At 52.7% G+C, this 13,768-nt stretch overlaps 1 protein-coding gene across 3 annotated transcripts in view; it reads left to right on the top strand.

Annotated features, from left to right (window-relative positions):
- The window catches only part of DIP2C (disco interacting protein 2 homolog C), a 411,195-nt gene that overhangs the window by 303,500 nt on the left and 93,927 nt on the right, over positions 1-13,768 (top strand). For all 3 annotated transcript variants that reach the window (XM_030321072.1, XM_030321069.1, XM_032593812.1), the window contains exons 16-18: positions 475-568; positions 667-786; positions 1,982-2,096. In XM_030321072.1, the coding sequence (XP_030176932.1) occupies positions 475-568; positions 667-786; positions 1,982-2,096 (329 nt within the window). The remainder of the gene's footprint in view (positions 1-474; positions 569-666; positions 787-1,981; positions 2,097-13,768) is intronic.

Below are 13,768 nucleotides of genomic sequence, written 5' to 3'. Positions count from 1 at the left end.
CGGCTCTGTGCCCGCAGGCCCGTCGCCTGCCCCCGGGACCTCCTGAACCACGGGGTTCCTGCCTGTCAAGTGGGGTGATGGTCCTGTGTGGTGTCGTGAGCACTCAGCCCACCTCCCTGCCCGATGGTCGCGGCAGCCGCCTGGGGGCTGTTGCCGTTCAAGCTCCTGTTTGATGCTGTTGCTCTGCAGTAGTCTTGTCGGTGCTGTCCCCAGCTGCTCGCCGTTGCTTTGGATCGGCAGTTTCTGAGTCTCTATTTCACTGCCACCTCCTAGAGCAAGGCCTGGCTCCTGCTGGATGCACACGCTCCTCCCTGGCATCTTCTGTGTGGCCGGTGGTGCCCTTGGCCCCCAGCGTGGAGCAGGGAGCAAGCCCGTGATGGGGGCCCGGGCCTGTCGCGTCCCCGCGCGAAGCCCGGTGGGGCGGGGTGCCTGTCCTGCTAGTGTGTCAGCAGTCACCTGGTGCGTTGTTTCCAGAGCGTCATGAACATGATGCACGTGATCAGCATCCCATACGCGCTGATGAAGGTGAACCCGCTGTCGTGGATTCAGAAGGTCTGCCAGTACAAAGGTAGGCACCCAGAGGCCTCGGCACCCCGGTTCCCTCCTTCAAACAGCTCCTGGTCTGACCGTGTGCATATTGACCCCCTTCCTCTACTGTCCCCACAGCAAAGGTGGCTTGTGTCAAATCCAGGGACATGCACTGGGCGTTAGTAGCACACAGAGATCAGAGAGACGTCAACCTCTCTTCTCTCCGGATGCTGATCGTGGCTGATGGTGCAAATCCCTGTAAGTGACCTACCTGCTGCGTGGGCGGGCGGGCGGGCGAGAGCCCCATCCCCTTCGGTCTGTTTCTGCGCTTTGCTTTTCCTTTTCCGGCCATTACTGTGGTTAGGAAGCGGTGTCAAACTCACGACCTCACAGCGTGACTGTCTGAAGCCTGAAGGCACCACGACGGCTGGCGGGTAGGGGACCAGGAGTGCCTGGCTCCCGCCCGGGGCTTGAGTACTGCTGTTGCCATTTCCTGATTCTGTGGAAGAAACCCTAACCTTCGGATTTCAGTCCTTCTCCTTCTTTTGCTGAAAACGGTGCCTAAATCTTGAGTGTATAAGGATTGAATTAAGTCGTCCCTGCGTGTATTTCCTTGAGTGATGCTGCGTGCTCAAGAAATAGTAACTGTTATTAGTTTATGGTCTTTAGTAATTTTATTGGTCAAGAAATTAATCTGTCATTTTAAGGGAATTTCATTATAAAATTTTATGGGAAAAACCGCCCAGGTAAAGTGAATTAGGAGTCCCACAGAATGCCGTAAACATACCTTGGGAAATACTGCCCTGGGTTGGAAGAGAACCCAGCCGGCTTGTTGTTTGTGAGGGGGCGCGTGAGCCAGAAGCAGAGTGAGTGAACGAGGCATTTGTTTCTGACCGTTGTTGACATTTGTCAGTTAAAGCAGAACACGTGATGTGTACACACGGACTCCCACCCACGTGATTCGGTGTTAGTTGTGTACATGGTTCTTCCGTTTCCCCCGTGGCTCCATGGCTTGTGAGCCACTCTCGCCCGTGGCTGCTCTCAGGCAGCAGTCGTGGAGGAAGGCAGTAGTTTGCCGATAGGCGCCTGGCGGTTACTCCCGCACTCCCGTTATCTCTCCGGTGGGGTTAACACGGGAGAGTTGTCTTCACTTGGCTTAGATGTAGTCCTCTTGCGAACACACATATCAAAAATGGGGGAACAAGCCTCAGGGAAGGTATGCAGGCTCATCGGCGGAAGTTACACTTTTAAATCCTTGAGCTCAGTCGGCCTGAGGGGATCATCTTTCGGGGTGACATAAGTACTGAGCGGTATCGAGTGCAGTGTGTTCCCGCACCGCCTGCCTCGCACCCTCACTCGAGGAGCGCTCGCGTCTGGCTGGTTTGGCTGGTTTGGCTGGTTTTAGTCAGTCCCGAGCTTCCGCTGGCTGACTGTGGTCCCCTTTCACCTGCAGGGTCTATCTCCTCCTGCGATGCGTTCCTCAACGTCTTCCAAAGTAAAGGCCTGCGCCAGGAGGTCATCTGTCCTTGTGCCAGCTCCCCAGAGGCTCTCACCGTCGCCATCCGGAGGTACAGCTGGGCCCCTGCAGCGGCACCTGCGTGGTGCCACCGTGTGGGGGGAGGGCAGGACCCGTGCCGTTTGCGGCCAGCTTTGCTTCCCTGCGTGTGCCGGAACGGATTCTTCCGGATCCATTAGTCTGGGAAGTGACTGCGTGAGGCCCGTCTGGAGGTAGAGCGAGCAGTGACGTCCCGTCCTTGGGGGTCACCCACATTTCCATGTGCCCGCGTCTGGCCTGGTGTTATGCGGGGGTGGGCTGCGTCGATGCTGGGTGGGGTGAGGCGTTCACGGCAGGGCTGGGCCTGCTGACATGCAGTTTCCACGAGGTCCTGGCTTTCTGGGCTCTCGCGCTGTGGTGGCACGTCCGAGGGCTTTCGGGTCTGTGCATGGACACGGGGCCTGCGTCACTCATGCTCTTGGTCGTTCATCAGTCAGTCGGCCTCACCGCCTGCTCCGGTGCTGGGCACACTTGTGGGGGTGGCGTGGATACGGGTGCATAAAGCCAGTCCCACCCAAGCTGAGAAGTGCAGGAAGGGCCTGTTTGATCGTCATCCGTCAACTGCCATCCTCTCAGTGTGGGAAAGGAATATTTGCATCGCCTGCATGCTTGCAGCTTGGGACTCGGTATCTTTGCCTTCCATCGCTGACGAGGTTTTATCTCGCGTCACACAAATGTGCTCCGTCATAAGAATGGACGACACAGCTTTCAGCACACAAAAGCATGTGATTTCTGCCCTCATTACTGAAAGGTTTGGGTCCCCAAAAATACTCAGTGGAAGAGTGTAAGTAATATAACTTCTGGCGGTTTTACTTGTTAGTTAACGTAAAGTCAACCACACTGCCTAACAGGTTGAGAAATCGAAAACCTTTAAAGTATCAACAAAGTTTTAATTTTGATTGAAGCAGAAATTAGAAGTCTGTCGCTCATTTTAAAATTGATGAGGGAATATGGCGCCACTAACCAGGATCCAATTTCCAATTTTTAGAAGGTATCACTGTTCTAACAGGAGGCGCTCCACATATAATCTCCCGCTATTCGTGTCTGGCCTTGGACAGAATCCTGGAGGCTTTGGGAGCAGGTTGGATACCACAGTGCTCTCCCGAGATCAGTATTAAACCATGTCCAGTTTGAGCCTGAGTGTAGACGCTAGGGAGACACCCCCGGGAGACACAGCCAGGGTCTGGCCACGGGGTCCTGGGCATGTTCCTTATCTCCAGGGCCTTAGTTTTCTCCACCAATGAGTTGAGGGGCTTAGACTCAGGACTCTTAATTTCCTCTGGCCTTCAAGTGTTAAGATTGTGCAGTTGTGTGACGTAGCACCATTGCCACAGATAATTCACAAGATAAGTAATGATTCTGACACGTAGAAGATCCAGTTGTTAGCATCAGATGATTTGTGTATTTCCTAGAAGCTTCCTGTGTACATTGGGATATGTAGAGTGGGTTATGCCAGACTTGATGGCAGAGGGAGGAAAGGTCAGTGAAGGATTTTTTTTTTAAAGGATAAACACACACACACACACATACATATATATGTGTGTGTGTGTGTGTGTGTGTGTGTATGTGTATATATATATATATATATGTATGTATACACGTACATTTATTTATTTTATTTTCGAGAGAGAGTATGAGCGGGGAGGGGCAGAGAGGAGACACAGAATCCGAAGCAGGCTCCAGGTTCTGAGCTGTCAGCACAGAGCCTGATGCGGGGCTCAAACCCACGAATTGTGAGATCATGACCTGAGCAGAAACCGGAGGCTTAACCGAGTGAGCCACCCAGGCGCCCCATCAGCTAAGGAGTTTTCGTTGTTTCTCTAAAAATGTTTAAAAATCTTTAAGAAGATTAAAACTTTAATACCCCAAACAGACAAATTAAGGGGTTGCTCTTTCCTGGGGTTGTGCTGAACGGCCTCTGCTACAGTTCCCCTGTGGTCAGTGCCTCAAACATCCCCAGGCACCCCCGCGTGCCCCCTGCGCCTCCCCCATGCGCTTTTCCATGAGCCTCCCCCAGCTCCCCATGCCCCACACGTGCCCCAGGCCTCCCCATTTGCCTCCCCAGGCCCCCTATGCCCTGCCTTATGCCACACACCACCACACATTGCCCCGTGTGCCTCCCTGCCCCACCCCCATGCGCCCACGCCTCCCCTCATGCATCCCCACACATCCCCTGCACAGACCTGCCTTGGCTGAGTCCACACCATCATCGAGGGCTGGGAATGGCAGCGTTAGAGGCTCTCGTCCTTCTCTGCCCTGCGGCTGGCAGATGCCACTCCTCTGTGAGACCGTGGGCTGGTCAGCTCCTGCTCGGAGCAGGCGGGAGTGTGGTTATACTTGCAGAGACTTGATTCCATCTGCCTTGCTTTGAACTGAGCTGGCATCTCTTTGCAGACCCACCGGCTTCTCTTGCACCCAACCATGACCCTGACCACCACTCTCACACCTTCGAGGTCTGCTGTTTCCAAAATAACCAGAAGAAAATCAAGGGACTGGGATAGGGCAGTGGATACAGGTGACCAGGGCTCCCTGTGAGCCCTCTGCTCTGTAGCCCACCATAGCTGGAGACGGCTGTCATGTGGGCAGGGGTCAGGGTGGCAGGCTGGCAGAAAGATTGCCACCAGAAAGGCTCAGGACCATCCGCCTGCCCCCTGCACCACCTGTCCTCACTCCACGGGTCACAAGTGGAGCTGACTTAGCAGAAATGACACATGAGGTTACCACCTCGGCCAAATATCTGCCATGGTCTCCTCACAAAATCTTCCGTAGCTCGTATCAGTTCAGCTTATTATGTTATTGAGCACCCTTAATAGTCCGAAGGGTGAAAACGGAAAAGGTTTGTGACTGGCTTCAGCAAATGTCAGTTTCTAATCCCAAACTGGTTTTACTGCAAACATTTCCCAATCCTCAAGAACGGTATTTGTTCACTTCACTTGCACTGTTTGTGGGCGCTGGTCCTCCTCGGGCTCTTAGCTCAGCAGGTGTCCATGGGTGCCTGTCCCCCCCAGCACAGTGCTGTGAAAACGTTTAGTTGGAATTCTAACATACTTGATCATCAACTTAACAGTTGTAGCCAAATAAAGATAATTTCGGGGAAGATCCTTGTAAGGTATTTGAAAGCAGAGGGTTCTTAAAGATCATCGTGTGATCCATTGGAGGTGCTCCTGGGCCCCATAAATGCCTCTGCACCGTTAACTGCCTTCGTTCTCCGATTTCGCGTTCTTCAGTGTCTTGGACCAAAACTGAAGTAGGAGGATGTTTCTGAAATTCAGATGAAAATCCCCGCCAACACACCTGACACGAAGAAGCAGGCTGCAGGTGATGTTAAAAATCGTGTTGCAGTTTTTAAAACCCGTCGTTTTGGGTAGCACTGTGGTCTTGGCTGAGTGGTTTCCTGTCCCAAGACGTCCTGGGTCCTGGAGAAACGCAGCCTCCGATTGCACACTTCTGCATGGAGCGGCTTGGGAAGACAGCCCTCTGCTTGGTCATGATGAGCAGGGGTGAGGGATCGTGATGTCTAGCCCCACGTGCTGAGACGCCGCATGGTGGGCAGTGCTCCCGGGTGCTTCCCTGCCCCTCGTTTCGGGTTTGATGAGACTTGAAATCACAAACTGTGTCCCCACTGTACCATCTGGGAGGGAATCTGGGTCCTGTGGACGAGGTTCAAGCTGCATTTCGAGACTGGGTAGCTTGGCAGGTGTCTGCCAGGCGTGTGCTGCGCCGTCACCCACCTCACGTTGTCTGCCCAGAACTGTGTAGATCTGGGAGAGCACTTTTTAAGTGTCATTGTGATCTCATGGCCACGCTAGGTGGCAGAAAAGGCAGATTTTTACACTGACCGTCCACTTGCGTCACTGTAGACCTGTTCACCTCTGGGACACTCAGTTTCTCCCACCTGTAGAGGAAGCAGATGCGACCAGCCGTGTCTGCTAACGCGCACACCCCAGACCCTGAGCCCCGGCCCACACCAGCTACGTCCCAAGGTGAGTTAGCGCCCTGCTCATCAGCCGCGGCCTGGCAACTCGCGGTCACGGAGCTTTCCCCTCGCACCAGCCCGCTGCTGTAGCTTCTCTGTGAAATTTTAGGTTAAATCCAGGACTGTGCAGAGACCAGACATGACTCCGTTCTCCTTGGTATGGGAAGGAAGGAGGCAGAGTGGAAATGACTTTCAGTACCAGCATCATCCAGCCCCAAGGTGTGCTCCACTCACCGTTCAGAGGAGGCCGTGTAAACAGCCTGAATCCCCTGCGCCTCCCACCCCTGCCTCCCCTGGCCCCACTCCGTGGCAGCTTGTGTGCAGGGGTGCACAGGCCACACTCGCCCCCACCCTGCACACAGCCCAGCCATGGCCTCCTTGCCCTTTCCCCACCTGCAAGCACAGGGGCTGGGTCCAGCCCGTCCCTGCTGGCCTCACTGGGGGCCTGTCCTGACCGTGGTCCTCCGGACTTGCTGCCCTCCCTTCTTCATGTTCGCTACCGCCCCGTGTGCCGTGTGATTTCCTGGTGTGTCCGTCGTTGATTGTGTCCTGGCCTCGTGTGTAGTTTACGAATAAGCAAGTGAAACAAGTGAAACGAAAACGTTGAGTATGTGACCCGGGACGCAAAGGTCCTTCCCGTGCACATCCCGCTGACCACCCTGTGCGACTCACCAAAAGCAGACGCCATGAAGAGCCGGGGCTTTGCCCAGGTGTCTGTGCAGACGTGCCCACACACGTGTGCAGGAAGGTTTCTAGCTTGTGTTCTGACTGAGTGGAGTCGCGTGTGGTGTTATGTCTGCTGGTTTGTGTTTTCACGTGACGATCCAGCTGCTGTTTGGTGTCACGTCCCGGTCCACCCAGAGAACAGCAGCAGGAAGGCCGTGCGCGTCCTTCCTGCTTTCCGTGGGCGGCCCTTCAAGGTCGGTCCCGTGATAGGCTGAGGCAGGAGGACACGCCCTCGGGGGTGAGGTCTTGAGCAGCAGCTGCGCGTGTCCCCAGTGATGTGCTAATGCAGGGTGGAGAGGGCAAGCTTGGGACCCCAGAGTGTGGGCGGGAGGCCTGCCTCCCACCAGAACTTGGGGAGCGAGGCACAGGATTTAAGTCGCGTGCAAAGCTGTATAAGGTCAGGAGTTGATGAGAACAGAGATGGCCATCGCCCTGCCCAGCTCTGAAGAAGAACCCCTGCAGCCCTCCCAGGGCCCCCACCCTGTTGGCTGGGATGTCTCCTCAGACATCACAGTCCTGTGATGGGCATCCTCTCCCAGGCCCACAGACAAGTCTGGGGACAGGAACAGATAGGAACATGCGCCACGACTGCAGTGTGCTAAATGGAGTTGGGAATAACGGCGCCATCGAAATTAAGTTGGCCTCAGGGCACACCCACACGTTCCACGCTGCCTTTCCTTGCTCCTCAGTCTGGTCACCAGGATCTTTCACGTGACTGTGAGGCTCGCGACGCATATGGAAGCTGTTACACGCCAGCGGTCACATGGAAGAAGCCTTCGTAACCAGCTCCCACGTGCCTCACGTGGATGGTCACCAGCCATCGCATCAACCCCGCATGGATGGTCACTGGTTACGCTGTTCTTTGGTTGACCTAGAATATTTAAGTCATTTTCAAACAGATATGACAGAAATGCCAGTCACTTGCATTTTGTGAACATGCTCCTTTCCGTGAATGGAAGGGAAAACTCCCCATTCCTAGTGTTGCACGTGAACAACTGTGCAGAGGTGGTAACAAATCTTGCTTTGAGAGAGTGAGTCTGTGCACTTAACTCCAAGCACACTGGAGACTGGAGGGGATTTTCCACACATAAAAGGTCAGAAGCTGGGTTACTGAGTAAAAATGTCTTTATCCATTCTATTCAAGCCGTTCTGCATGGGGATCCAGGATGGCTAATGGATACTCTTGTGGGTCCAGAGTGAGGACAAAATGCACACATTATTTTTTTCCTTTTTAAAGTTTTTTTTAATATTTATTTTTGATAGAGAGACAGGGCACAAGTGGGGGAGGGGCAGAGAGAGAGGGAGACACAGAATCCGAAGCAGATTCCAGGCTCTGAGCTGTCTGCACAGAGCCCAACATGGGGCTTGAACCCACGGACCGCGAGATCGTGACCTGGGCTGAAGTCGGACACTCAACCGACTGAGCCTCCCAGGCGCCCCAAAATGCACCCATTCTTAGACACTTCATGAATTCTAGTGTGGGATGTGTTACGTCCTCACATTTTGCTCCTCCCCATATAATAATTATAAAGAAAAAAGTGTTTGGCTGCTAGGTCACCCCATTTTGGAAAGAAAGGCCTGCCCCAAAGGGGACTGGTTTCCCCTCGTTCAAATGGGTTTGAGATCTGACCACCTTCTTTCTTCTCTTGTCTAAGCTGCTCTGTCCTATGCTTAATAATCTTCTAGGGACAGGTGCTCTGCCCTCATAATGAAAAAGAGATTGAACTTCCAGGAAACTGCCTAGAGCAGCTAATGGCTCGCTTGGCTTTTAGTCCATTTAACTAAGAAATGATGCCCAGTTCCTGTGTGTGGTCAGCAGTGAGGGTGAAATTGGAGGTGCGTTCCGTGGCTCACAACTTGTAGGACTTCAGGCCCTTTCTGGAAGGTCTATCAGTCTGTGGTTCTCTTCTGTAAGAAGCATCCATGAATTAGACAGCAGAGTAGCCATGGCAAAGCTGCCAGACCCCCATGGGTTTGGGCTGTGAGGGCCAGCCGTGCACACTGGTCGGCTTCTCTGGCTGCTCTGAGTTTGCCTGTCCAGAGCAGAGAGCCTGGCCTCACGGCGGGTGCCGTGGTTGTTAGGCATCTTGATGTCCTTTCCCTGGCCAGTAGCCGATCGCCTGTCACCAACACAGTAGTGAGTGCGTTAGAAGGTTCTGGGCTCACAGTTTTCAATGGAAGCCTTAGACGTCCCCCCCTGAAACACAGGCAGGATGCAGACGTCGTGCCGAGAGACAGTGGTGGGACTGTGGCCATGATCTGGGGGCAGTGGCTGGTGCCCTGGCCCCTGGGGCAGAGAGCTGCCCAGGCCATGTCTGATCGGTAGGACCAGCCCTGTAAGCAGCCCCCTAGGAACAGCCACGGTCCGGAAGGAAAGGAAGGTCAGTTCACAAAGTGACTAGTGGTCAAAGCAGGACATTTGAGTCCTTTTAAGAATGAAAGTCAGGGAACTTGAAGGGACAAGGGCAGGAGGGATGCCTGTCTCCACACACACCTGTCTCTGCAGTGTCACACCCTGTGACAGCATGGGTGTCTGTCCTCAAGGGTGTCTGTGTCTGGGGGTGTCCGTCTCTGGGGGTGTCTCACTTCATGGGTGTTTGTCTCTGTGTGTCTGTCTCATGGGTGTCCATCTCCATGGGTGTCCGTCTCTGGGGGTGTCCGTCTTCATGGGTGTTTGTCTCGTGGGTGTCTGTCTCCGTGGGTGTCTGTCTCATGGGTGTCTGTCTTTGTGGGTGTCCGTCTCCGGGGGTGTCCGTCTTCGTGGGTGTTTGTCTCGTGGGTGTCTGTGTCCGTGGGTGTCTGTCTCCATGGGTGTCTGTCTCATGGGTGTCTGTCTTTGTGGGTGTCCGTCTCCGGGGGTGTCCGTCTCCGGGGATGTCTCACTTCATGGGTGTTTGTCACTGTGTGTCTGTCTCGTGGGTGTCCATCTCCATGGGTGTCCGTCTTCATGGGTGTTTGTCTCGTGGGTGTCTGTCTCGTGGGTGTCTGTGTCCGTGGGTGTCTGTCTCGTGGGGTGTCCGTCTCCGGGGGTGTCCGTCTTCGTGGGTGTTTGTCTCCGTGTGTCTGTCTCGTGGGTGTCCATCTCCGTTGGTGTCCATCTCTGGGGGTATCCATCTCCATGGCTGTCCGTCTCCATGGGTGTCCCTGCTCATGATGTCTGTCTCCATGAGTGACTGTCTGTGTGTTTGTCTGTCCCATGGGTATCTGTCTTTGTGTGTGTCTGATTTCACGTGTGTCCTGTTTGTGCCTGTCTTCATGGGTATCTATCTGAAAGTGCCTATGTTCACGTGCATCTGTCTTCACGGGTGTCTGTTCACGCATGTCTGTTTCCATGCATGTCGACCAGGTAATGGCAGTAAACCACACTGTTCCCCTGTGAGGTCTTCCCTGGCTTCCTGAGCAACCAAGGTATTTGTCTTTCTTGTTTTTAAAACTGTCATCACCCAGGTTCATGTTTTCTGTTTCCTTTTTCTTTGAGGAATAGTTGTAAAATAAAAAATATTGGAGAAATACGGTTTCATGATACCTAAAGTTATCTGTAGAATTATTTCAACAGGGCAAATTGCAGAATGAAAACTGGCAAATCATTCATGGCCCCGTGTATCTCTGGGATTGCTGTCTGGTTCTGTTTCCATCACTGAAATATAGATGCAGAACCTGCTTTTTAAAGCTACATTGTGGTAATGTTGATTGAAATAAAAAAAAATATTTTGTAGGCTCTTTAAGTAGGCTTCACACCCAGTGCAGAGCCTGAATTCATGACCCTGAAGTCAAGACCTGAGCTGAAATCAAAAGTCAGACGCTTAAGTGACTGAGCCACCCAGGTCACCCCTCTGTGGGCTTTTTATCTGCACGATGTTCTTTTAATACCTTGATGCTTTAGCAATGAAAGGGTAACAATTATGTAAAGCAGTAATTAAAACAGCAATTCCAGAGGATAATAAAGTTGCCCCTTTGCCACCAAAATCATTTTGCATGTTGAAATGTCCCCCTGGAATTTAGAGAGCTGGGAGGGGCCCATGTGGCAGGATGTCTGTTGGGGGCCAGAATCGGACAGTTTTGCTGGGGACACCCCAACCAGTGACCCAGAATAAAAATAGTTAACAAGCCTGTGAATTGAAGTGGGGTTTTCAAGAATGGCTTTGCCCCATAAAAAAAAAAGAGTCAGACATGAAGATCTATAGTCTTGTTTTTATAACACAAGATAAATTACATTATCAGAAATTTTAATCTGGAAGTTTTAAATTCAGACAAAACTGTAGAACTTGTCTAAGTGTAAAATAGTTGGAAGATGAGAATCACCATATCTAAGTGGAAATATGGACTAATCAGGTAGCACTGAAGAGCCCAGTGACTCGAGTTACCTTGTGTGAGTTGTCCTCACCGCCCACGTGCTGGAGCGAACCGTGTTCTGTTTTGTGTTTGGTTGGACTGTGTGCTTGGTGTGGTGGAGGGTTAGCTTGCAGAGAGCAGGTGCCGCTCGGGGCGCAGCCCCACCCTTGATGTACATGCTGACACTTCCCTGCTGTGCACCCTGATCGCCTGCCCTGAGATGCGGAGAAGTTGCCAGGGCAAATGAAGACAAAGTTTGCACACCGCTCGTATGGTATGGTCCCTTTTCCGGCTGAAAAGAATTATCTCTAAAGTGAGTAGGTAAAATAATGGAGGAGAAAACATTCCCTATTTATATTACATAGCTCTCGAAGCAGGCTTTTTGTTTTTGTTTTTGTTTTTTAAATCAGTGTGCAGGGTGCCTGGGTGGCTCAGTTGGTTAAGCGTCCTACTTTGGCTCGGGTCATTATCTCATTGTTCCTGGGTTCAAGCCCCGTGTCGGGCTCTGGGCAGACAACTCAGAACCTGGAGCTGCTTCAGATTCTGTGTCTCTCCCTCTCTCTGCCCCTCCCCCACTCCTACTCTGTCTTTTTCTCTCAAAAATAGACATTTAAAAATTTTTAAAAAATAAGGGTGCATTGCTCTCGTCAGAGAAAGGGGAGAAAATCACACTAAAATAACTTAGAAATTAAAGGTGTGATGTTTCAATCTTGTAACTTCCTCTGTCAAAAATCATGAATGTTAAGGGCACCTGGGTGACTTAGTTGGTTGAGTGTCCAACTCTTAATTTCACTCAGGTCATTATCTCACAGTTCATGGGGTCAAGCCCCACATTGGGCTCTGCACTGAGCACGGAGCCTGCTTGAGATCCTCTCTCTCCCTCACTCTCAAAAAAACAACAACAAGAATTTCACTGAGACCTCAGTGTGGGTGGTTTTGAAAGTCTCCATCTCAGCGTTGGGGAAGGGTGCGCGTATTCATGGACTTGACTGGATCTCTCCTGAAATTTGCAGGAGCGTTCCTAAAAATTTTGTGTCTGTTACAAGCGCGCAGCGTCTTCTGCTCCACTCTCTTCAAAGGCCGTTTTTCCCTGGTGCTGTCCAGTTATCGGGGGCCAGCTGCCACGGTAAATGAGGTTACGTTCAGCTGCAGAGGGACTTCAGTCAAGGACGACAGCACCAGACAAGCGGGGCAGGGTACCCCTCCTGGAAAGAACGTTCTCCATCCAGAAAGGAGCGCCTTGCTGGCCACAGGCACGAGGGCGCCCCTCCCTCACACAGACTGATGGCCCTGCGGCTCCAAGTATGTATTTCCTGGGGAGGTGATGTCACAGGAGCCACTCTCATGCCCGTGTGTGGACCCCACGTGTGCACTTACACCTCCTTACGCTCTGTGTCCAGTGAGCCTGGCCCGGTGCCCCCCCCCCGTGCATTTCAGAGTCTGTTGAGCCCGGGTCACCCTTCTGGCTTGTTTGTGCTTTGCTTTGCCTCTTGCCAGCTCTGTCACTCGGCCTAGGGCCTCCTTCCGTCCTCGGAGTCCACATCTGTGAAGGGGCGTGACCACTGGCCTGTGTCACGGGACGGCGTAAACATCTGTGCGTGTACAGTGCTGAAGGTCTGCGTGGTGCCCGTAAGAATTCAGGGCTCAGGCTAATGTTAGTGTCACTACGATGGTGTCACATGCACTTGGGCGTGTGCGTCCCATGACAACATGCCCTTTGGAAATGTTGTAGTCAGCCCTGACGTTGGCAAAGGAAAGGGCTGTTTCCTGAGACTTGACCCCTTTGCTCTCTGGATGCTCCTGAGTCAACCGTTCCTGGAGTTGGAGGTTGCCTCCATCTGATGGAAGCAGGGAAGGACCTTTGTTGTCGCACCTGCAGGAGGCCGCAGTGAGAGACGGTGGCGCTAAACCCTTCGAGATGTGGTGGCCACTTCCCCGTTACATCCTGAGAATGGAAATTGTCCCAAATGCTTGTGGCTTACGTGACTGCATTTATTTCGTGTGGGTACAGATTTGAGCGCGGCCAGTGACAGCAAACTGTGGACGTGTTAGTTGAAACTTACAGCTACCTCTTCAGGTGTCACACAGCGTGATTACCTGAGGGTTGTCTAACATCTCGCGGAGGCAGGACTGGCATGGCCAGGGAACAGGTGCGCACGCTATCCCGTTGAAGCCATTGGCCATCGGGAACATTCCTCCTGAGGCCAAGGCCGGTGCGCACCTTCCGGCTTCCGTCTCTTCACTTAGGTCTTTGTGCCATTTGCCCGTGGTCGCAGGGCTGGCCGCTCACAGCTGCCTTCCTTCTGCATCTCTGTGCGCAGAGACCCCCTCGGCAGTCCTGGGAACTGCAAGAATTGCTCTCCCACGCGGTCAGCCCTCTGTGTCATCTGGGCATTGAACCTGGGGGGACTAATGGGTCAAGCTCTCTCAGCTGTTGTTCGTCGTACTGTGTTTGATTGTGAAACCACATCTTTTTGAAATCTCTGGGAATTCTTCTCGGTATCATTTTTTCACTTCCTCATCTAGTTTAGTCTACTTGGACTTTTTGTTTCCTAGGAAGGTGTTAATGGAGAGAAAGATAGGCTGACTTTGTTAATAATCACTCAAATGCAAACCAAAGTAACAGAGAGGAACGGCGTTTCACCATCAAA

Source organism: Lynx canadensis, chromosome B4 (assembly GCF_007474595.2).
Source record: "Lynx canadensis isolate LIC74 chromosome B4, mLynCan4.pri.v2, whole genome shotgun sequence".
Classification (NCBI taxonomy): domain Eukaryota; kingdom Metazoa; phylum Chordata; class Mammalia; order Carnivora; family Felidae; genus Lynx; species Lynx canadensis.
The sequence above is the reverse complement of the archived record's forward strand: the minus strand, read 5'-3'. Positions and strand labels throughout refer to the sequence as shown.